Raw genomic sequence first — 25,101 nt, 5'->3', positions numbered from 1 at the left:
AGACTTCAGAACGATAGGAAGAAAAAAGTAATGCTTATATACGGATCCAATGAATTAAGAAAACGGATTAACTATCTCCCCCCATCATCCGAGTATTAATCGGAGAGGGCAGGCAAGGGCGGCATAAATACAGTGGTAACAATGTACACGTTGAAAGCAAAGTAGGCTTTCAAAAGGCCTCTATAAAGCAGCTGCGCATGGCAGCATTATGTGGAAGATAGTGTTTGCAGTGTCATGTCCATATGCGGTGCTGACATCACTTTATATTCTTGAAACGCTTTCCTTCTTTATATTTCGCTGTGATGTAATTGCCGATGTTTGTAATGCTACACTCGCGTACCTTTTTAGATGCGAAGTATCTTATGGCGGAGTTCAATCCGGTGGTGGTGTTGGCGGTGGTGGTGTGCGGCGTGACCACCCTTACTGCGCATGCGCATACCCTCCCCACTCACCCTCTCCCCTCCCCCACTTCACTTCCCCTCTCCCCTTTCCCTTTCTCCCATTCCCCTTCTCCTCTTCCCCTCTACTTCCCCTCTCCCCTCCCCCTTTCCACTCTTCCTCTGAAACGCGGGTTAGACATGCCGAAATTCTCTCCTGCGCAACGCCGCGATGAGTACCAGCGCATGCGCGTCCCCTCCCCCTCTCTCTCCTCTCCTACGCTGCCCCCCTCTCGCACGCCTGCCGACCGCGTTCCCCGCTCGCCCTGTGAGAATTAACGGCCAGGCTAGAGGGAAGACAAGACGCGCGTAGCGTTCCTCTTTGCGTTCCATGACGCGAGGTCGGTAACATGCCCAAAGAACGCCAACGGAACGCGATCGTGCAAATGCTCCGGCTTCGCATCACCTCATGGTCTCCTTTAGCGGGAAATGGTGTAATTTTTTAGACCACGTTTGTTGTAGAGCAGAGGATGCAGTCATTGTCTTGACTGTCCCTTATTTTCATCGACTACGAGGATATCAAAAACAGTGTCAATGTTGTGCGGGGACAACACAATGCAGATTTATATGTAATATTCAAGATTTCTCTTTTCGAATTTGCGACGACAGCCAAATAAGGTGGGCGAACTTGATCCCTGAAAAGTTCTTTCATATAGGGATCAGTTCAGACTGGCACCGTAGTTAGGCTGCCAGTAGGAAGCAAACCGAAGTATGACTGCCACTGCAACGTTCAACACGGTCGCAATATTGCTAGTTACCGTAAGGAGTATTGTCAGCCGGCACCACGAAAGTCACAGCAACTGTTATTCACGGATGCCACGATGATCGCGCCTTAAGCGCCTTTGCCTTCAACAATAAGGCTATATGTCTTGTCTAAGTGACCTCCATGCTGCTGAGCTAAAAGGACAAGCACTAAGAGACGGCACACACAGCACTTGCAGAAAAACGAGTAGATAGCGTCTTATCACACCCGTTACGTAAATAAATAAATAAATAAATAAATTGTGAAGAAGAAGATGCGCCTCCATCCAGCAGCATCGCCAACGCTCGGCTCGCTCGGCTCGTGTTTCGGATCGCCGCTGTGCCTCTGGACGCTTCTTCTCGCTCGCTTGCAGCTGACGACCATCACGTCTTTCAACGACCAATAAACCTCTTCACATTCGCGCTGCTTCTTCAACTCGTCGTAGCTCTGACACAAGCTGACTACTTCTGAAACTGTGCCCGGATTCCTAGCCAAGAGCATTTGGAATGCGCCATCGTCAATGCCCTTCAGGATGTGTTTGATCCTGTCAGCTTCGGGCATGGTGTCGTTGACACGTCGACAAAGGTCGACGACGTCCTCAATATAGCTTGTGAAGCTTTCTCCAGTCTGCTGTGAGCGGACGCGCAAGCGTTGCTCTGCGCGCTGCTTGCGGACAGCTGGTCGACCGAATACTTCAGAGCAGGACGTCTTGAAGACGGTCCATGTGGGGATGTTCTGTTTGTGGTTGTTGTACCACAATTCGGCGACGCCAGTCAGATAAAATATGACGTAGCCTAGCTTGTCGGGGTCATCCCACTTATTATGCGCGCTCACCAGTTCGTAGTGGTCAAGCCAGTCTTCCACGTCGGTCTCATCTGCACCGCTGAAGACCTTTGGGTCCCGAAGCCGAGGAAGCCCGGTGCAGGTGACGGACAGGGACGAAGGTGCCGGTGGGTTTGCGTGGTCAGTCATGATCGGCGGTAGCGTCCGGCTGCGCAGCTCCAGGGTGTAGCGACGGGGATGAACAGCACCCTCCACCAAATGTGAAGAGGTTTATTGGTCGTTGAAAGACGTGATGGTCGTCAGCGGCAAGCGAGCGAGAAGAAGCGTCCAGAGGCACAGCGGCGATCCGAAACACGAGCCGAGCGAGCCGAGCGTTGGCGATGCTGCTGGATGGAGGCGCATCTTCTTCTTCACAAAATAAATAAATAAATAAACGGGATCCTCAGCCCGTTCATCAGCATGGTAAAGCAGTTGTGCGTGTGACCGGGGTTTAACTAGGCGTTTCAAGAAATGTGTCCGAAAATCCTCAGAAATAAGGAAAATGAGACATCTTCCCGCTGCCTTCATAGTTACTTTCGTTGTGGTGACAGGCATATTAAGTTCAGTAGAGGCATCAGTTACGACCTTAATTAGAGAAATAAGTTAACTAACGTTTAATTAGGGTAATTTTCATTAACACGAAAGTGTTTTACGCCGGGGTCCACCACGGCTCCACTGACGCATTTCCGTCACGGATATGACGTTGTAAAATATAAAGACTAACATGTGGCAAAGAAAAAACTATAAGAAAAAGTTCCCTCACCGGGAGTCGAACTTACGACCTCTCGATCGCTAGCGCGCAGCGCGAAACGACTCCGCCACAGACTGCATGTTCCCTGCTGTGCTAACGGCGAGCTATTTATGTACACCATTTGCCGGCGGCGGTACTCAGAGATCGGCAATATAGCGTGTTTTCGTTATCACTAGCGAGATGGCGCGAAGGGCTCGAAGCGCGCGCTTTAAAGTCGTCCCCCACGCGGATTAGAGCGCGCCTCGACAGGGCGTGGTCGCTCGTGCGGGCGTTTATCTCGTCATCTCGGTGGTTTGTACGTCTTGCGCTCTGCCTGCAAGTTTCCGTTGAGAGCACGAAGGTCACCTCGCACACTGCAGCGGCCGCTTTTGCAAAAGGAGCGCGCTGCTCACACAGAAATAAGTTACAACTGTGGCAGTTCGCGCTCATCCTGTGTATGTTCGTTCCGCGCGTCCTTTCTGCTTGAGCAGCGCACTGCAAGTTTCGAGCGGCTTGCCGTTCTTCACGTAACATCACAATTTGATGCTGTAGCATTCATTCCTTCGCGCTTGGGGCGAAAGGATGCACAACAAACGCTCAACTACGTCTGTGAAGACACGTTTCACTTTCGTGTTATGCCGATTCCTATGACAGAGGGATCAGTCATGTTTTTTCCATTTCTCTTATTTTTGATGGTTTTCGGGCATATATCTGGAAACACCCTCTATAGAAGAACCCCGCTGTTACGTTCCTCACAGCTGCATTTTCCCAATTGGTGCGTCGTTTTCCTCTGGTCCCGGCGTATCTGGATCTCATGTATTGAGAACTCCGCTGTTACGTTGCAACTGTGGGATTGTTCCCGTGTGATACGTCGCGAAGTGCGCTCCGAAGCGGCCAAGCGACCACAGAAGAGAGCGGCCATGGTGCTACATCGCGGGCGAATATCTAGCACCGAAAAAAAAAGTAAGCGAAATTGAGTGTAGCACTTGGATAACATAGATAAAAGACGAAGTTGAATACTGCATAAATACATTATGCAGAGCTTTCCACATCCTTTTGGTCAAGCGTCTGATGTACAAGGGCGGTCAAAGGTTCAACTACCATACCTGTAGGAGAAAAAAAAAGCTGAGTTTGCTTTGTGTTCCCACGTGCGCGTCCACAACGATGCTGATGACCACCGCCAGAATAGTTTCCTGCAACGCCAAAATAGCACGACACTACTTCATCCGGAGCTTGCCAGCTGCAGCAAGTAAACAAAGAAAAATGAACGCCCGTTATGTCTATATGTTCATTTGCGTTCTTGTATGGTCGTGTTTTTGACGCCAAGTTCACTATTGAGACAACGTAAACCAACTAGCCCAACAGCGTGTACTACTAATGTAAAAATGAACCTTTGCCTTTCGCTAATCATGGCTCTGGGATTTCAACATGCGAGCGTGACCGGTCCAAAGCTAATAGCACAGTCTTAATTACAGCATAGTTTTGTTTTGGTTTTCGTTTGTTCTTACTAGAGACTGCATGAAAGGCAGCAGACTTCAGCAACTCCTAATGCCCGAAACTCATGTAACGTGCACTTGTCATCTACCTGATATGCACAATTAAGTTCTTTTTTTTTCAGGGGCGAAGCACCGTAGGGTCGAGGCATATCCCGTGTACGGCGAGGCGGCGGCGCGTCTCACTTTTGCATGGAGTCTGCTAGGGGCGCTGCGGCGCGCAAGGGCGTGTCATAATTGTGACAGAACGATATAAAACACCTACAAACACAAACACTTTACACTAGTCGGCGACTTCAATGTACACATTATGGACCTTAAGACCAAGCTTTTTAATCAACTTTTTATGTCACTTTAAATACACGAGAGGACGCTGCGGTACAAATGCGTATGTAAGCACGTTCCAGACCACACATTCTTTTTCTGCCATGGTTGAAAACGAACGTAAGGTGCGGCATGCGGCGGCTCAACGGGAACGCGGCATGCGGCGGCTCAAACGGAAGGTTTCCGGAACAACGATGGCTTGCCCCTCGCCTGTCTACAACCCAGGCAGCACAGCACATTGGTCCAATATTGTTTATACGTTGGCAAACGATGGCCCAATGATGGCCCATACAAACCACTATAAAACCAATGTTGGCAAGCCAGCCTACAAGGATGCCAATAATGGTCCATCTTTGCCAGCCAACATACAATATTGGTCGTGCTATTCTTTGAGGTTGGCAACAACGGCCCATGGTTCCCGATGTAAATACGATATTGGCAGAACCAGGCCGTATGGATGGCAATATTGGGCCAGCTTATCCGTTGGTAAAATAATATTGGTTAAGTAATGGCAGTAGATTGGATATATTGTCCAGTCAATCTGACTGGTTAGACAATATTGGACGGCCAATGCTACGCGCCGGACAATATTGTCCAGACTTACACGTTGTCGCTCCAATGTCTTAAACACTGGCAAGCATATACATGATTAATCGGCAAGAATGTTTTTCCCCTTTTACCATCACTGAGGGAAGGTTAGCCCGAATCGAGCCACCACCTGCATGCACGCTATTATGAAAATCACTTTGTCCGGCATCCAGCGCACCTCAAAGAAGATTTCTGGTTACTTATCACCATAGGCGTGCGCAGGGTTTCCCATTAGGGGGGCCAAAGGTTCGTCGCAGCTTCCCCCACCCTACTAAGAGGTTCGTCCGAATTAACCGGGTTGCGGACAGGTATGGCCGAATTAACGAGAGTGTGATGCCGTTAAACAATAAACATGCTTGCAGGGACCAGAGAACGCGTCCTAATTATCCGACTTTCCGAATTAATAAGTGTGGAATTAACGAGCTTTTACTGTATAAAGATGGCAAAAACAGTCCATCGTTGTCAGCCAACAAACAAAACTGCAAATTCCAATCTATAAGAAAGGGAACAATGGCGCACACAGGGTCTTGATTTTTAGGTTGGCATTTAGTGTGGCACAAAATATATGCAAAATAGTTGGACAAAATTCGTTTTACAGATGTTGAGCAATGTAAAATAAGTACCAAGTTCTCAACTGAGTTTTGCGCGTTTTTACATTGATTGAAGCTGTGCATAGCGTTGACGAGTTAATGGAGTAGAATAGAAGTCATCTGCTTCGCAATGGGCCTCTGCGCTGGTGCGCCTTCTGCGCACCGCACACGCACCGAAATTATTCTCACGGCTTTATTAGCGGCAAACAATCAAAACATTTCATGTGACTTCAACCACGCTGTGTATTTTCGTGTTTGCTACACGACTGGTTGGATTACAGGATTATAACTTCTTTGTGTGCGCGCTACAGCGACGTGCTGTCCAAGACTACGGTATCGCCCGCGGAATCTTTAAATGATCGATGAGTTGTGTTTGCACTTTCAACGCTTCACACAACCAGACGTGTCCACTTTGAATAAATGTTCTCGGTGATCGGGAGGCCGGAGAAGCAGCGCGGCGCCATGTTTTGCTGCGGAATTTCACGTCCTCTCCTCGCGGCAGTGGGGCAGCGCGGTGGTCGCTGGTCATAAAACACTTGTCACTTGACGGCTGCTCCGCCCACGACGGTTCGCTTTCAATGCCTGTGAAAACGAGGGGGGGGGGGTTGAGGGTGATGGCGGGAGACGACAGCACCTCGGAAGATGCGTACGCGTTTCGGCCCCTTCTGGCCGGCGGCTATTCTTCGTCAGTCAGTGGCGGTTACTTTCCCTCGTTCGGGCTCCCAGCATCGGCGGGCGCGCGCCCCTCAGTATTCAGTCGAGAGTCATCGGGAAAAAACGGAGTCGGATACCGAGACAGGATGCCACGATTCTACGGATACCGAGATTCGACGGCGATGCCACAGTGAGAAGGCAGCTGCCCTGTTCTTCATCGGACCTGACTGTTTTGACTTTTGAAGAGCGATCCGCAGATGAGCGCCGATGTGTTCTGACAACTCGCAAACTTTCCGCCGGATTTTTGTGTTCGTATCGCGTTCAGTAAGTCGTTTTTCTGCTTCGTCGCATGTTACTTTCCGTGTTGTTCGTAAGTGAAATGTGTGCTGTGTTTATTATTGTCTACATTACCACGTAAGTTTTTTTTAAATTTGCTAGTTTGTGAATACCGATGTGGGGGGCTTGATTGTGCGCTTGTCAGCATTTGCGTGTGCTATTTTGTTCTTTTCTCGCGTTGTAGTGCGTCAGCTTAACACCCTTTTTTCATTTGCCCTTCGCCGCTGGATTCGCGCAAAGAAATGATGGATTTGTAACACACAAATTTTTATTAGTTGTGAAGTTGTCGCAGACTTTCAAGCTCTTGCCGCAGTCACCTTTTAATTAATAAATAGGCGATGAACTTTCTGGTAGTTCAAGGTGGTTATGGATCTCGGCTGTATCGAATGTCTGTTCACGTGTACATGTTCATTTATTTCATTTTGTATCACGCTTCGCTTTTCACTGACTTCCTTTTGAACCTTCGGTGAACTGACACATCAAATAAGCGCTAACACCTAGGGAGGCTGTGTGTGTTTGTGAGTGGTCCCGTTTTCCCGATTTCTAATATAAGGACGTTATTGAAGGTAATTAGTGTAGGTTCTGTGCAGCTGTTATCTGCTAGCAAGCGGTCAGCAGAACAAAGCGCGAAATGCGAAATTATTTTCAAAACTTGCAGTATCTTTGCCATATGTATACATGCAGAATAAACTTGTGTGTACTCTCAGCTTTTGTACGCTGATTATCCCTGCTGCTTGCCTAAAAGCAAAAGCGTGGGCAACATGCATTTATTTACGTGCACAAAAATTACCTCACGTTAAACTACACATTCAGTGGAAAATGTTTTCATTTCCAGCGTTAAACGCTGGAAATGAAAGAACGATGGTGCAGCCAACGATAAAGGCTGGCAAAAAATATTGGAGCTGCCAATATTTATACAATGTTGGCGATACGTACGACGAACAATGTTGGCTACAGCCATCCTTGCCATTATTGGCGATATGTTGGACGGACAATGTTGGCTACAGCCATCCTTGCCATTATTGGAAAATCATTGGCATCCAATATTGGACCAATGCACATTTAGGTGTAGCAAACCCCCAAAAGCCAACGCAGGACCAATATTTCTGCCAATGTTTACCAACATTGTTCCGAGATTGGTCCAATGCCGGCGTGCTGCCTGGGAAGTTCTGTAAAGATGCCATTAATATATTGGAGAAGCGAGTTGGGCTAGTCGGTGCGCATTGAGTACAGACGTGACTAATTAGCGCTAAAAACAACGGAGAAGGTGAAGGAAATGGATAGGACTTAGTGCCAAGTCCTGTCTGTTGCCTTCACCTTGTCCGTTATTTTTAGCGCTAATTATTTATGACTGTAGTTTTGATATATTGTTGCGATATCAATTTTATGGACACTCCAACTACATTTTTGTCGTTGCCGTCTCCATTGGAATGAGGTTTTGTATAATGACCAAGCGCAATAAAAGTGCCCATGCGTCGTATATTCTATGCGCGAGTGAAAGCCCGCATGGTCATCGGACGATGAATGATCAGGCGGAGATGAAGCGCGCCGGCTATCTTCCATCGTGCAAAAGGCCCACGGAAGGTAACAGAAGGGGGGAGGAGGGGAGTGCTTGGTTGCTTCAGCTGGTGGTACGGGCTTTGAGCAGCCGAACGAGGCCGCACGCGTTCCATGTAGATAGGGATCAGCAGGCGGCTCATACAATTGTACCTGTTGTGTTCTCACCACTCAGTTTGCGCTGACGCGACACACAGCGAGAAGGTTGCATCGCTTGCTGCAGTGGCCCCGTTTCCTTACGCCAGCGTTTTGTTGAGTTACGCCAGGTCAGGTTCTAAAGGAGCCAGCTGCTAAGCTGCGTATGACATTCCAATTTTTTGCTGTCGCATTCATTGCTTCCCCCTTGTGGCGAAACTGACTTTTGTTTTTCACGCAGTCGTGCTCTACCTGTAATGCAAGTAGACTATTCTGAACATGCAGGTATTGTTTTCCTTTGCAATTGTAAATCGATCTTGAAGGAGACACGAATGCAACCGCAAATTTGCATGACGCTCGAACTTAGTCCATTGTTGAGTCGGCCACTGCCTACATTTTCAGAATTTGTACCGTGCGGTTGATATGGCTGTTTTCGAGAAAGATTTCTTAGACTGGTTGTAAAGTTTGTCCCGTGCCCACATTTTAACCAGGTGAGGACCTTAAGAAGCGAACTAAAGAGATGAAGGAGCTGGCTTTGCTGAATATGCTTGTGCTTTTGATGGTGATAACGAAGGTTAACGGTAAGTGTAAATTTCTATTGTCACGTTCGTGTAGTTTAATGCTATTTTTAATAAGCAACGAAGCTTCCCTTTACTGTGATATCCGGTAAAATATATGACTTAAAGGCGCTGAATATGTATAGTAAGGCTTGCAAGCTACAGAATAGCAACAGTGTATTACCAGGAAAACAAGCATTGTAAGTCATCTGAGTAACATATTCAATGACTCGATGTAATCACGCTGTTAAGCCCGAAAAATGAAAAACAGAAAGAGAATTCTAGCCTCTGACGCTCTTCAAGCACTTCAATCATTGCCCCTCTTTTCTCTTAAAGAAATGTTTGTGTAACTGTCTCTGCGTATGAAATTAATCGATTGCACTTACGCTTCGGAAAGAACACGCAGAACGCTGTAATTCTTATTATATTGAGGCTTACACGTGGACAAATTGCAGAGGATTTGACAGTGACGGTGGATATTGAAAGGGAGCTTAGTTTTCAGTTTGCCACGATATGTAACCTCCAAACAAAGGGGCGGAATTATAACACGTTATGACTGCTGGAAATAACACTATCAAAAGATTCCGGTAGATCCCATGGGTTGTGGTAATCGATTTCATGTTGAGCAGTGAGTGAGTAGCTTCTGATGCCGCATTTTTTGGCTTTGAGCCAATTATTACGAGGTGAATCGACACGTCTGTGTATTTGAGTAGTTACGTGTTATCGCGGGCTTATCAAGCACTTTGCCTACGCTGGTGTGTAAAGCTTAGGTCATTTTGCGAAGTAACATCGGCAGCGCATTACAGCACAGACGTCGGTTTTAGCGAAACGAAGTGCAAGCATGGTTTGTTGGCGTATTCTTGCGGAGCGAGCAGCGCTTGTCTAGCTTGCTGAGTCATGGGAGTACATATTGTCGCGGTGCAACGCGAACAAACGAGAAGAACAACTTGCGACAGAGAAGCAGCGTGTTCAAATCCACTGAACAGAAAAACGTCTTCCTCGTCTTTCACTCCGAAACCTACTGTCCCACTAGCCGGAGTCTGTGAAACCTCACCATCGTCATCGTCGTTTATGTTTATACACGTGTCAATATGTAGTGTTTATTTCATTATTTTAAAGTGGATTGCCAGCACTGTAACCCCGTTTGATGTTAGACAAGCACAACCACCAAAACTGATATTGGGCAACCGTTGACGTAATACCTTGATTCAGGATCTTTAACGGTGTCTAAATGTCATTGTAGGTCGTTTTTCAACGTTTATATGCTGCAATAAAGTCGCTGACGATTAAGACATGGTACGTCTTTTTTTATAAAACATACGAACGTCTTTTAAAGTCTTTATGCCTATTTTTCTTGTTGCTGGGGAGATATAAACTGGCACTACCCTCATATCATGGATCGTGGTATGCACTCAGGTTCGCTATTCATTCCCATGCAAATCTTGATATACACCAAGTTAAAGAGACGACCAGGAGAGCGCCCAGAAGTAGGCGGCGAGATAGATAGAAACACTCGAAGCGCCTTCGGTTCCATAACAAATGCTTTGCATTTGAAACTAAAGTGGCTCCACATCCGAAGTGAACATGTATGATTCGAGTATCGCTGGAAACTCTGCATGTATAGATATGAAGCCTTTTAATTAAGCCTTGGCGAGTTTGCCAGGGTGGACTTACGAAATAAGCTTGGCAAAGTTCGTTTGTATATTTCACGTCATCTGGCTTGGTGATAACTTCCGGCACGTGAGCCGCTACTTCGCGCCAAGGTGTCAAATAAGACAACAAGCTGTAAAACAAAGAAAACAATAAAACAAATATCTTAAGAGTGAGCTGTGTGTTTAGAAGCAACAAATCTTAAATACCCTGTACAAATATAATAAAGGCACTCATGGACAAACACTGCGATGACCCTACACAGCCATGTTATTTTACCGAAACATGCATCCAGTCCTTGCTTTTAAGACCCATCTTTGTGTGAGTCTACTAACAAATGAGTGAAATCTACAACTGAACAGGGCATACGGCGTATATATAACTGAAATTATTATCTATGTGATAGCTGATGCATATGCCATACGCTGACAAGTTTTCGTATTAAATAAAATATGATATTGAAGCACGTTTTACTGTTAATTTTTCCTTTCAAAACATTATCACAGCGAAAGAAAGTGTGGCGGAGAAAGCAATGGAAAAGGTTGGACAGGTGGCGGTAATCGCCGGACAAACAGGTAATTACTACCATGACCACGATGTAATGAATGCGCACATAAAGACTGTCCTCTGTGTTGTCTATAAGCTCTTATTGTTACGTTACATATGTTTAGAAAGTGTATTGTACGTGGCTGTTTAAGCAGGTGATCATATTTTAATTCTTGTCTGCACAAGACTAGAAATGAAATAAACATAAAGTTCAGAAAAATCGTCTTCTCAGAAGAATATGCACGTTTTGTGGTCATGATGTTTACATATCCTACCCTAAATGAAGGAACAAGTAGGTTGACAACTCGCCTGAGCAAATGTTTTATGTAGATGAAGAATATGACTGGCTCGATTTCGCCGGAGGAACATATCTCTTTGGCATCGTATATGAAGTGTGAGATCACTCAAAATACAATTAGGTTTCGAGTGTAAAGTGTGCGAAAATAACGCCCGGAGGGTCGGCTCTGTGTTTGGTAGGGACAAACAAAAGAACTAAAACAAAGAAAAAAAACTTAGGGATCTAAAACAACGTGCTGTAGCTGTATAAAATCATAGAGTTTCCTAAAATTAACTAGAGGGGACTCTGGCGCTGCGATCGTTCAGCTATCATGGGAATGATGGGTAGTACACAAATTTGCCTAGTCTTCGTGCTTGCGGCTTCAAACGTACTTGTGGCTTTGTTTATTGCTGTGTTTTGGCGTTCGTTTCGGATAAAAAAATAGACCGTTGTGAACTTCGTGACCAGCTTTGATTTCGTGAGCCTAAAAAAGTTAAAGTGGTGAAGTGGAACTGCTGACTTCTGCTGAACTTTGTTTTGCGACAAAGCGGATGCAGCCGACGCGGAGCCAAACGGAGCCGAAAGAACGAAGTTTAGACAAATTTGTGTACTACCCATCATTCCCATGCTGGCTGAAGCGTCATGCGTTGCAGCTCCCATAGACACTAGCGCCAGAGTTCCCTCTAGTAAGTATTGTAGGAAACTCTATGTATAAAACGGTTTGTTGGTTCCGAAGGATTACAACATTTTTACTAAGTATTGCGCCTACGTAAATTGTTTAAAATATCTACTAAAAACACTCACAAGTTTTTCTTAGAGCTAGTAGAGCATCTTTATGTAAAGCAACCTTCACAGATTTGCATCTAATTATTGAAACAAGTTATACACAGCGCCAGGAGAAAGCCCCGCGTCTAAAAAGGCTGACCTATTGAAGAATGATACTGAGTAGTATTGAAAGAGTCCTATTTCCATGAAGCTTGCACTTTGCATGCTCCCTCTGTATTGAGGCTGCTCCATGTCAGCAGCGGCGCCGACAACGGCACACATGCGGCTAGAGCGTCATTCAAATTCTATAAATGTGCGCTTACTACACTGTAATCGAAAACGGAAAGAAGTGCGGAAGTGTCAAAATCTGGGCCAGTTGGTTCATGCTACTTGAAGATAAGCGAGAAGATTCACGGGACATGGGAAAGAAGCATACGCACACAACGCTGGAACTAACAACTGTGTCTTCTTGGGTGAATGCTTCCTTTCAATTAGACACAGTTGTTAGTTCCAGCATTTCGTTCGTATGCTTCTTTCTCATGTCCCGTAAATTTGTGCGCTTCGCTTCAATCAAGCAAGCGCACTGGGAATTGAAGACCTCGATTCGTAGACATTGGTATGTTTATGTATTGGATAGGCGGCAGCAAAGCAGGCTACTTTCCCACAATCCAGAACACACGACCGGAAGAAAATGCAATCTGTATCTTACAACGAATAACAAAGAGATGGCTGTGAAGTCGACGCTTCAGGATGTGCATTTATATTAACCATGATGAATATTCTGCGTCGAAACGTTTGCTGCAAAGGCACTCCAGGTGCCTATCACGTTAGCATATCATAAACTGTTTGTGACAAAGGCAGTATGACAGGAAACATCGGATCTCAGGCATTCGCCGTTACATCACGTTTGCTCTTAAAGTAGAACCGTGACAGGCCTGCTTTTAAAGCGTTAGCTGCTAACGACATAAGGCTATAACAGAGGGGTTCACCTCTCGTGATAACAAAAAAAAAAAACAATTTTGAAATGAAAGTCGCATGACAGTCGGCAAATAAAAAACCGTTTAAAAAGATATTATTGGTTCTATGTAATGTTTCTGTCAGTTACCCTTAATTAAGGGCAACTGATTGGATTCCAAGAGATGGCAAACGCGTGAGGGGGAGACAGAAAATTAGGTAGGTAGATGAGATTAAGAAGTTTGTAGGTATAACGCGGCAGCAAAAAGCACAGGATCGGGTTGATTGGCGGAACATGGGAGAGGCCTTTGCCCGGCAGTGAGCGTAGACAGGCTGATGATGATGATGTTGAATGTTTGCGTTGGATAGATAGGATAATAAGAGTTAGGTTGAGTGAAAAAATGTTAAGTTATACCCGTGGATAGTTGATTAAAACGTAATAAAAATTGGGGCAGGTATTCACAAGTGGTGAGAAGACTGTAGAATCAACGGAGATGGTGGCCTTGCCCTCCTCCTTTCTTTATTCCTAACCATCACTTTCCTTTCCCACCCCCTTTCTCTACTCTACTATACATCGCTATACTATGCTTTCTTTCTGTATGTCTCTTTCTGTCTTTCTCTCTCTCTATTTCTTTCTTTATCTTTCTTTCTGTCTGTTTCTCTCTCTGTTGCTCTCTTTTCTGTCTCATTTTTTCTATCTTTTGCTCATTCTCTCGCCTATAGCAACGCAATCATATGGTTCCCATAAATGATTGTTCTACTGCCATGCCTGAATAGCCGAGTGGTTACGACACTCGCCTTCGAACCGTGGGTACCCCGGTTCGGATCCCGCTTCGGCAAGAAATGTTATGTCGTTTTATTTGTTTCTTCTTCTCCTCCTCTCCACTTCTCTTCTCTTCCTCCTCCTCGCTTCGTCGAGCAGAGATTTCGCTTGATGCTCGCCTCCCTCCTCCTTCTCGGCTCGCAACGGCTGTACATGGTAGTGGGGCTTGCCCAATTCCTGTGGCACATACCCACCCGAGTCTTCGAGAGCAACTAGGCACCGATCCTCCAGCTTAAGTAGCTGCGCTGTTAAAACGGCCACTTACAACCTGCAAGTACAGACAATTGCCTGTTGGAATTGGGGTTCCAGTGTTTGTTCCTCTTTCATAGAAGTGTAATAAACATTACATTTGTATTCCTATGATTCAGCAAGCTATATTCAAGCGTTGCTCGACCCCAAAGGAATGCGCTAACGAAAGTTACGTATGGTATTCACATTATGACACCGTAAAGTGCGCTTCGTTTCGTTAGTACTCACGTCTGTGCTTTAAAGTGACTGCTGACGTTACGTGGGACCATAAGTTACCCTTTAAACGCGGGTGTGGTCGACGTGCCTTGTAAGGCCACGATGTGCACACAACTGCAACGCTTACAAAAACACGTCGATCCACCTCGTAACTCTTGGCTCAAAGCCATAGACAGCAACTCAAAGCATAGACAGCAACTCGCTGATTGCTTCGCATGAAACTGATTCCCATAAGGCGTGGGATCAGCCGAATTTTTTTACTCCGTACGAGTTCATGCACAAACTGGACCGATTTGAGCGCTAATACACTTCGCAACACTGAGAAAGCCTCTCGTAGCGGAGATTCTCGTAACTGAAGCAAGGCTTGGTGACGCTCGTTTAAAAGGACTCGCAGCTAGTGCAAACAAGGCTTGCGCTCACTGCAAAGGTGCCGCATGAAGAATGTAGAAGGAAATGCACCCTTGGAGACTCGATTCACTTACTTGTGGAAGCGCGCAAATGCATGTGAAAATGATTTGTAGACCTGGCCAGCCTCCATGAAATTTCGCGGAGTGCAATGATGTTTGTAGCGAAACACTGAGAAGGGACCCAGACCTGGATGTCTGGCTACATCGAAGAATGGCAGCGAAAATTGGAACAAGCCAGCGCTCGTGGTTGGTTGGTTGAATCTTAGAAGAATGGATCAACCCACGACGGGGGATTGGCCACCTCTTCGCCCTCTTTATCTCGTAACATGACGCTCCACGCAACATCGGCTCCGGCTAGGCAAGTGTAGCTAACGGTACAAAACCTCCAGCGGTACAAAACCTTTAGCGCTCGTCTCGTGTTTATGTTGCTCTCTTGTGTCCCCGTAATTTTCGCGCTACATGCTCTACGATGAATTCTTACAAACTCGCCCAGATTTCTGTTCTCGTAAAACCTCCCCGTTGAAATAGAAACGTTTTCAGCAGTACGGCGTGGAGTTACGCATTACGGCAGTGACGTAGTAGCTAAGCGTTGGGCGATAGGAGAGAGTACGAATATGTAAACGTGGAGTTATAAAGTATCTCGAAGGCTCTAGACGCTGCTGTGAACGAGCTTACCTAAGTTCGCATAATTGTGAAGATTTTGCCTGTTATAAGCAATCATGATGATCCCTTGTTAACGTTCGTATTTATTTAAGACAGAATATGTAATTAGAGGGTCGTTTGAAAAAGGGTTGCCTTGCTATTCGTAAACTATTCGAACAGTATTCGATTTGTATCGGTGTTCTATTCAGTGTCATAGCTGTAAAATTCGCATTCGATTCAGTTCTAAAATTCACTATTCGCGCTCGCCTAACAATGGGAACAAATGTGCCCGTGTGCCTTTCTAGGGAGGAAAGTTCGAAAGCTGGAAGTTTGCAGGCGTAAAACGCATTGTATCCGCGCATCATAAGGCCAGATGGAGGTGGTGAGGAGATGCCTTCGTTCCGCGCTGGAAATAAATTGGACGATGATGTCGAGGATGAGTCGAGAAGCCCAGTGTGCTTTATCGACGAAAATTATCGACGAAGATGATTAACACAAACCGATTATGCTGGTCATGCTTTTCTAGCAATTTTCCACATTGTTCAGTAGAAGCGTCCTTGGAACCTATCAGTTTGAGCTCACGAATGGAAACCAATCATAGAGGAACTGCTCAAGCTTTTCGTTTGTCCGTATCGCGTAGACCAGAAACAGTGCCTGGCTATGACGTCACTGCGCGTTGCCTAACAACCACATGGCACAGCTGTGCCTCGCTTCGCATAGAGAAGAATCATATGATTTCGTTGCTATGGGCGAGAGAACGGGAAGAAGGTAGAGAGAAAGAGAGAACGAAAACGAAAGAGAGAGAGAGAAAAAAAACGCAGTATTAGAGAGACAACGAAAGAAAGAGAAAGAGAGAGAGCAACAAACATAGAGCTAGAAAGAAACAGAACGTGAGAAAGAAAGCATAGCATGACTTTGTATTATATAGTATCAAAAGGCGGTGGGAAAGAGAAGTGATAGTGAGGAGTGACTTGAAGTTGAGGAGGAGGGAAAGGAAGAACGGAGGGGGTAGAGAGAGAGAGAAAGGTGAAGTGAAAGGCAGGGAGGTTAACCAGAAGTTTTTCGGTTTGCTACCCTGCACTGGGAAAGGGGTAAGGGGCGATAGAAGGGCAAGGGAGAAAAAACAAAAAAAGAACAAATAAAGAAAAAGAATGCACACACACTCAAGCACGGGAACATCACAGTCGTTTAGCGAGGTCAGCAACCCTAGCACGCCTCGATGACCAGCCGCTTTCTGAACACTCAATTTTGCAGTGCCGGAACGTTCTAGCTTCTAACCAGAAAGCGACGAAGGCGCTGCTGAAGTTGCTCCGCTCAGCGGAGAGGATAAAGTAATGCATAGCCATGCAGCCGCACAGCAAGGGCCTGAGAAAAGGAAGTATAGGTGATGTGTGATGTGAGAGTGAGGAGGAAGGAAATGAGGAGGAGAGGGTTAAGCATTGCATAGCCACGTATAGGGGGGTACAGCAAGTGGATGGGAAACGAAAGTGAGGGCGAGTAAAAGAGAAAGGAGAAGGGGAGTGGGTAAATCATAGCATTGTCTTGTATAGTATAGTATATCAAGAGGTGGGAAAGGAAAGTGAGGGCCAGGAGGAGGGAAAGGAGGAGGGTAAGGCCACCAGCTGCACTGTTCCCTGAGTCTTCGCACCAATAGGGCGTTGCTGCCTGATCTTTTGCAATGATTTCTAACGAAGAGGTGTATTAGGACATAAAGCGGGCTTATGGGGACACGCCACAGGCTCGATTCATATGCTCAGCATGAGAAGTCAACAGGGCAATTTATGTAACGTCATTAACACAGCTAAACATTTTTACTAATACCAAGCGCTCCTAATCACAGCCGGGATGTTGTTGTCTGTAATAGACGGACGTTGTCCTTTAGAGAATGAAGCAAAGAGTATTTATCCCAATAGTAGCCTATAAATTCCTAGGGGCGTTTCTTAACTGTGATCTATGCATGTAAGTGTCAGTTTAGCAGACGATACCGCTTTTGCGAAACCAGAAGACGATGTAAATTTAGTCATAAACAGCTCTGATTTTTTGTTTTACATAATTTCCTGGACCTCGATCAAAAGCCAAGAAACTCTTTAAAGCAATGGTGAAAGGTGCGCGCAAACAAATGGCAAAATCTAAAGCAAAATCATCAAAAAAAGCCGCTAAAGGTTGGTATCAAGTTTTGATTTCTATAATTATTGAGCTAGTCACTGGTTCGGCAAAAAGGAACTAGTTTTACGTTTTCAGTGTACAATAAGATTCACCGACCTACAACCGTCATGCGGATTCATGAAAGCCGGGCGTTCCAGCTTTGGCGGAAGCTTACAAGTGTTCGTAACGTTCTACTATTTACCCTGTACACTGTACACTCGACAGTCATCAAATTGATTCATACGAAATTATAGGACAAGTTTCAAAAGTGCAGCTGTTTAAGCTCGGAGAAACTCTGTTAGCCGTGTACAAGAACTATCATCATCGTGAACGCAATAACTAAGCCGGCACACGCTTTCTTCGCCCTCTACACCATCTTCGGCTTCGCTCCAAGAACATGTGCGCCGACATCCACGGCGTGGGATGTAATAACTCGGATGGGCGAGAGAACGACTACGAGAGAGAAAGAAAGGCATAGAAAGACAGAGAGAGAGATAGAGAGAGAAATAGATAAAAAGAAACCAGCACAAAAATAGAGATAAAAAACCATAGCGCAAGACAAAAGAGAAATAAGGAAGAAAGAGAGAGAATCAAAGAAATAGAGAGAAAGAGATAAAAAAAAATCATGAAGTGAGACAGAGCGAAAGAAAGGGAAGAAAGGGAAAGTAAGATGAAAAAGCCAGAAAGAGAATGAAATTGATAGATAGAGAAAGAAAGAAATGTAAATAAACACAGACAAAAAGAGAGACAAAACAAAGAGAAAGAGAAAGAAAGAGAGGAAGAAATAAATAGGAAAATGAGGAGAAACAAGGACGGCCGCCAAGCTCAGTTGTTCCTTGAGGCTTGGCACTACTAGTTGGAAGCTGCCCGAAGTTTTCTTGCAAAATTAACAAAGGACTCGAAACTTTTTCTTCGGAGATTTGTGAGTCTCCTTCTTTAGAGACAGTCAATCAAAAGTGGTCAATTTTAAAGAACTCCTTGTATCACCTACCGAGGAGCGTGTTCCGCTTGCCTAAATCATTGGTGATGACAGTAAGCCGTTACTTAAAAGCTCTATAAGAAAGCTGTTGAGAAAGAAAAACATATCACAGCCTGCGAAATATGTCGCCTCCAACTTCAAGTGAAATAAGTATTACAAGAACCTTGATGAATACATCGGCATGTAAAGGCGGTCTAAGCCAAAATATGTCCATGAGGATCTGCTTAGTATTCTGGATGTCAACCCTCCGATATCGGGGGCATCTTACAAGTCGGTAAATTTATGCGCGATAGACTACATCCCTGTGCTACGCAGATGGTTCTTCTGTCTACAGTGATAAAAAATTTATCAACTTCTAGAACTTTATTTTACATGCTTTCCTGAAAATCGATCAAAAGCAAAGAAACTCTTGAAAGCATTGATGGTAGGAACGCGAACAGGTGGCCCAATCAAAAGCAAAATTATCAAAAAGCGTGCTAAATTTTGTCAACTTCTAACACTTGTAAGCTTTTCAAGCACATTCCGTCCCCTTTTGAAATTGACAAAATCAAGTTGATTGAGTGATTGACTGACAATTTATGTACGCTTCGCATAACACATCGAAAATCGTTTTATTTTAGAGGCTATCATGAACTTCGGACAAAACACTGAAGTGCGACAATTTCGCGAGCTTACTACTAAATACATCTGAACCTATATTACTTCTTTCAAAGTGACGCAATATGAATCTCGTATTATAGAAAGCGCTCGACTGGTTCCTGAATAATACTGATGATTCCGCTTTCATGGCGTTGCAATGACATACTCATCCTCGATTTCAGGTTTCGTCACAGACCAGGTCAAACATGCTCACTCCTTTCGCGTCATAAAGCACCTCGTGTTCCTTTGTGAAATGGCAATGCGGACGTTCAATACACATTAAAAAAGAAAACCGCTGCATTAAACTTCAGCCTTTCGCCACTTGAAAAGAGCGACAGAGTTCACTTGTATGTTGTTAGCTTTAGAAACTTTATAGCTACGATGTACTGGGTACAACATTGACATTCTAAAACACATAGTTCGGGGTTTTCATTCTCAAATTTTTGTTTTCATGAAACGAGCACGTTGTAGTTTTGCTAATTACAGTAGATTGTACTTTGGGTCAAATAAATTAGTTTAGTTAGCTGCAAACTCTGAAGTTATAGATTATTGTAAGGACACTTGTGATTACGGATCATATGATGCGGGTTATTTTCCCATGAAATAGAAGTAAAACATTCCGTTTCTGTTTTTGCCGAGGCGTTCGATATTGTAAAAAAATTACTCGGAGAGTTGACTGAATGTCAAAACGTCGACCTTAATTTCTATAATCCGTAGTATTTTGTAACTTAGTTTGTCACTACACTTTAGACGGAGTAGGGCCCTTTAATAAACCAACGAGCAGCTGGCTTCTGAAAAGCGCGACCATAGGGGCTGGCTCGAGAGCGGAGAAGCGCGTGGTCTTCTTTCTTTTCTAGGGCGAGAGCCAGTCTTGCCTTCGACCCGTTAGATGCAGGTGCCATATTCCCCCCTTCCGAAAAAAAGAAAACATAGCACCACCTCGATGCTACAACATAGGCGCGGAGAAAGGAAAGGAAATGAAACAAAAAACCCAGATAATGCGAAAGAGCGAAATAAAGAACGTGAGTTCACAAATATAAATAAAATGCACAAACAAAGATCAGTGAACGATCAGTGAACGGCCCATGCCTGCGATGTTGTGTCCGGGACCGCTCTGTAGTTGACGTCACTGACGCGGCGTAGCACTTTATACCGGCGAAAATAACGGCTCAGTAACTGTTCACTGCGGCCATGGCGGCGAACGGGCACCACACCCGAACTTGGTCCACACCCAAACATGTTCAATGTTCTGATTAATATTGCATAAATATGTATATAAAGCATATTATGCTACATACAAATCCGTATTTGCATCCCACGAAATCGTGCACCAAATGTAAAGCTGGCGATGGTTTCCTAGAAATGACAAATTTAAAAATCCCGCCAGTATAGCGCACATACAAAAACTGCGTCATATGCAGTACATCTGGAATCTACGCCACTTTCTCTTTTCCCATGTAAATGTCTGACCATAATGCGTGAGTCTTGTAGTAAAATATACCATAGAAAATAAAACATGCAGCACTCTGAATAAATCCGACGCATTTTACATGAAAGATGACAGATGACACATTTCTTGAAACATATTCTATTAACTTCAGCGAGCCTTGGACAATGCTTGAAAATGTGCATGTAGGCGAAATTTTGAACACATTTACTGACGCTGCCCACCATGTCCTGCAGCTGTAGAAGAAAGGACATGGTATATGCCTGCTGTTTCCAGTACGTCAAGCAGTGGTACTTCAGGAAACGTTTATTCAGGTAAGTATGAGCCATTTGGGCAATGCAAATTTCAGCGTTAATGTTAATAATATCTGGGGTTTAACGTCCCGAAACCACGATATGATTATGAGAGACGCCGTAGTGGAGGGCTTCGGAAGTTTATTCCACCTGGGGTTTTTTAACGTGCACCTAAATCTAACTACACGGGCCTCAAACATTTTCGCCTCCATCGAAAATGCAACCACCGCGGCCGGGATTCGATCCCGCGACCTTCGGGTCAGCAGTCGAGCACCATACCCACTAGACCATCGTGGCGGGGCTAATTTCAGCGTTAATTAGAACTTGTAATGCATATGTCGAAATGTTTCCCTATCTGAAATATAGACAATGAAAAGCGACCCACCAATGCGGCTGGAAAAGAAAGAAATATCTAAGTAGTTGTTTTATTTTATATGTGCTATTACCGAAAGAGACATTTTCTTAGAAGCTTTCTTAGCGTTTCTTAAAGTTTTGACTATTTAGAATTCGGACACGGGGTTTTAACACGAAAATTGTGGCTTTAGATGAATTCGGCGTTTCAGGTGGTCAGAAACATTTTTTGCTTTTGAACTCAATGTGGTTCTTCAATGCGCAATAAAATTAGGAAACGAAAGCTTTCACATTTGTTCACATTAAAATATGGCCGCGAAACATCGATACTGTTTTCCTAAAGACCGTTCGTTGAAGGCCGTACATATGACTAGCCCGAAGAAAATGACCCTAACTTTTTAGCTATTGGTCATCATGGATGAAATAAATTTATTAAGGCGAAAGCCGTGGATGCCTCATCGAGCGCGAAAATGGACCATAGGTGGCGGCGTCCCGCAGCGTCGGGGATCACAGGAGTGATGCAAAAGATTATCACGTGATGGTGTCACCATACGACGTCATCATGACGCCACAGATGGCAAACATATGTGACGTCATTATGGCGTCACAAGTTTTGGCGTGACGTCAGGTCACGGGACGTGGCGTCACATGATGCCGTCCCCAAGTGACAACGAAGATTTGCCATAGGTGGGCAGATCACGGAGGCAGCGCAACACCAGATGAGGTGCCTCCGATCCTGGAGGCGGTGCAGAACCACGCTAAGTGCACAAAGATTTCGGATCGTGGCGTGGCAGGATCAATACATCGACTGAGAAGAAAAATATGGCTTTCGCCGTCGAGTTGCCTTAGTGAATGCATAAGGGACCCTATGAGGTTTTGTACTGGTTGTCCTCTCTTTCCTTCTTCCTTTCTTTGTTCTCTTCCTCCCCTTCCCCCTCCCCCATGTGGGGTAGCAAACCGGTAGAAAACTGGTTAACCTCCCTGCCTTTCCTTTGCTTTTCTTTCTCTCTCTTGTTTTCATCAATATAACGATCGCAAGAACAGCTTAGAAGATGAGAAGCAAATATTTTGTTTGAACAAACTAGTTGCCTTGAAGAACGACACTACATTTGTAGTAGGATAGGAGAGAGAGCGAGAGAGTACAACTTTATTAAGAGTCCAGTGTAGACGCAGAGGTTGCCCCGTGCCACCCGGCTACTCCCACGTTGGGACCGGCAGGTCTAGCCTAACGGCCCTGTCGTGGGCGTGCTGGACGGCCAGGATTTGGTCCTGTAGGTTTGGGCTGCGCAAAAGCGCATCCCACTCGGCCTTGCTGTAAGTCGGGCCGAGCGACCCGCACTCCCAAAAGAATCTTCGAGTTAACTTTTTTCTTGCGTTTCGATGGGGGCAAAACGCAATAATATCATGTACTTAGAATTAGGTGCAAGGTAAGTAAACTCACGTGGTCGAAATTGATTTGGAGTCCGCCACTTCCGCATGCCTCATAATAATACAATCATAATGGCACATGGAACCCCGAAAATTCTTCTTTTTGTTATTATTCTTAGTTCTAAACTTTGAAAAGATTTAGGAGATTTGGGCAAAATGCGTATGTTACACAAGAAAACAAGTACACAAGAAACAAGCGCTGCTGTGCGAATTACACACCAGGCGCAATTTTAAATAAACAACTTAAATTCGAGGTGGATATCAGGCACATTGTTTGGTCCCTAATGCATACAACTGTTTTCGCATCTCCCGTCAAGGTGCATGAGTGCGTTTTCGCTTGCTGGGCATTTTTCATATTTCACTCAAATACATCTGTGATTCGAGACGTTTCGTGAGAGGTAATTAACTATACAATGCACAATGTGCACATTGTACGTTTTTGTTTATTGAGTGATAATAGAACACATTGTTAATGGATTAATAACAGTACCACACAGGATGAAATTTATGTTTTACGTTCCGTAACTTCCTCGTCACGACCCCAATGCCATACACTCTAAGAAGAAAATCGAGTATTTGGGGAGTATTTCTGCCCCACAACTATAATCGACATCTGGCTTGCTTGCGTTTCCTTCCTTTAAAACTAGTTTCTTGCCACTTTCCTACGAAGAATGCTATGCCACGTTGATAGCGGGCAGGCCGTTCGTGGCCGGGAAGTGCCGGGACGGCGGTGATAACCCACGTGCGTGAGGTAGATGACGATTGAAACTGTGTGGCAGAAACACTCCCCAAATACTCAATTTTTTCTTAGAGTGTGGACTAATTCTTGTACAGCTATATTTTAATGGGATGCCCCGGAGCAGCAGTTGAAACACCACCAGGAAAAATCAGTCAGTGTAGTTCCATTGCTAAGCTGTAGAAAATTACTGAAGTTATTACGTACAAATACTGTAATACTGTAGGGGCACCTACATTAGGTTTCACTCTTGCAACCTGGACCATTTGCTACTCGCAACCTTCAACGCTTGTGACAAGGCTTTCTCATGTGAAAGCCGAAGGTGGCTGCGACATTATGTGTTGATTGACACCTCAAATTAATTCAAGTCTGGTATCTTTGACTGTCTCGGTGTACTCGGCCTACTGCAAAATATTCATGAATACAGTGGGCGTGAAGATAAATGGCCATAGGCATTTTTAGTGTCCTACAAAACTTGATTCTCCACTTCACACAGCTGATTGCCGCTTACTGATCTTTTTCGTTTACACATTTTCTTTGGCACAGTGCCTTCTCAGCGAACACGGCAAGAGTGATCATCTGCATTTTGCGACGCGAGGAGGCAACAAAGGCAAGAAGTAGGAACACACGTCGTATCAAAATAAATAAAGCATGATATGCACAGAGCATGCGTACACCGTTCTTTTTCTGACGTGATATTTACAGGCCATTGTTAATAACTGTTTATCGAGGAACAAAATATTGGCTGACATGGTAATACTTAGTAAACACACCTATAACGAAAACAATTGCAAAACATATCGTCAAATATTTAAGGAGAAAATGCACGACAAATGTCCATACCAAGGTTATACAAGGAATCAAAGAGAGTTTCTCAAGCGATAGGGAAAGTGGTGATTCAAACTCAGCCTGTCATATCTCCAGCGTAGGCTATACGTAAGCAGAATGACTTAAGGCACGCTGCAGGGGGCTAATTTTGACCGCTTGCAGTTCTCCACAATGCACGCAAATATACTACATGAGTTATGTCGCGTTTCACCTCCGGCAATTGAAGCCGCGACCTCGAGCTTGTCAGCGCGACACCTCTGCCTGCTAAGCTACTAGGTCGGGCAGAGCTTGCTGCCTGAGATTCACATTTGAGAAGGTCTTGCTGTAGACCGAAAGAGACCAGGGGCTAAAAAATTCTGGCAGAGAAAGAGTGTGGTTCAGAAAAGAAGAAATTAAAAGGATCCTATTTTCTGCCTCCCGTCGTGGGGGCACGGGTCAGTGCCTTTAGGGATGGGGAAGGGGGAAGTAAAGATGATCGGGAGAAGGATAGAAGACAAGAAGAAGAACAAGAGAAGACTCGCGCGTGTGAATGTACGACTGTGTGTTTTGTTAGTGGTTAGATTCGAAGTCGGTTGGCTCACTAAATTGACTTAGAGCTGTCCAAATAAATACTATACGCATTAAAAAAAGTCAAAATGGCCGGCCTGGAAAACTATTTTCCGTGTTTAAAGTGCACCTACGGAGTGGTGGATTTCCCCCTTCGATTTATAAAGGAAAACATGCTTGCGCTAAGCACGTCGAATTGACCAATAGAATGGAAA

General features: G+C 44.9%; 1 protein-coding gene across 1 annotated transcript; it reads left to right on the top strand.

The window, feature by feature from the left end:
- Positions 1-8,899: 8,899 nt before the first annotated feature.
- Positions 8,900-24,178, top strand: LOC119402654 (uncharacterized; the record flags this gene model as incomplete). Its single annotated transcript, XM_037669773.1, is given in 5 exon segments — positions 8,900-8,989; positions 11,122-11,190; positions 17,570-17,656; positions 20,941-21,018; positions 24,059-24,178. Coding segments are annotated over 5 exon segments (353 nt in total), but the record flags the coding sequence as incomplete, so codon positions are not given.
- Between the last annotated feature and the right edge of the window lie 923 nt (positions 24,179-25,101).

The sequence above is a fragment of the Rhipicephalus sanguineus genome, chromosome 8 (genome assembly GCF_013339695.2).
Source record: "Rhipicephalus sanguineus isolate Rsan-2018 chromosome 8, BIME_Rsan_1.4, whole genome shotgun sequence".
In the NCBI taxonomy this organism is placed as follows: domain Eukaryota; kingdom Metazoa; phylum Arthropoda; class Arachnida; order Ixodida; family Ixodidae; genus Rhipicephalus; species Rhipicephalus sanguineus.
Note: the sequence above shows the minus strand (reverse complement) of the source record. Positions and strands in the feature narration are given on the sequence as shown.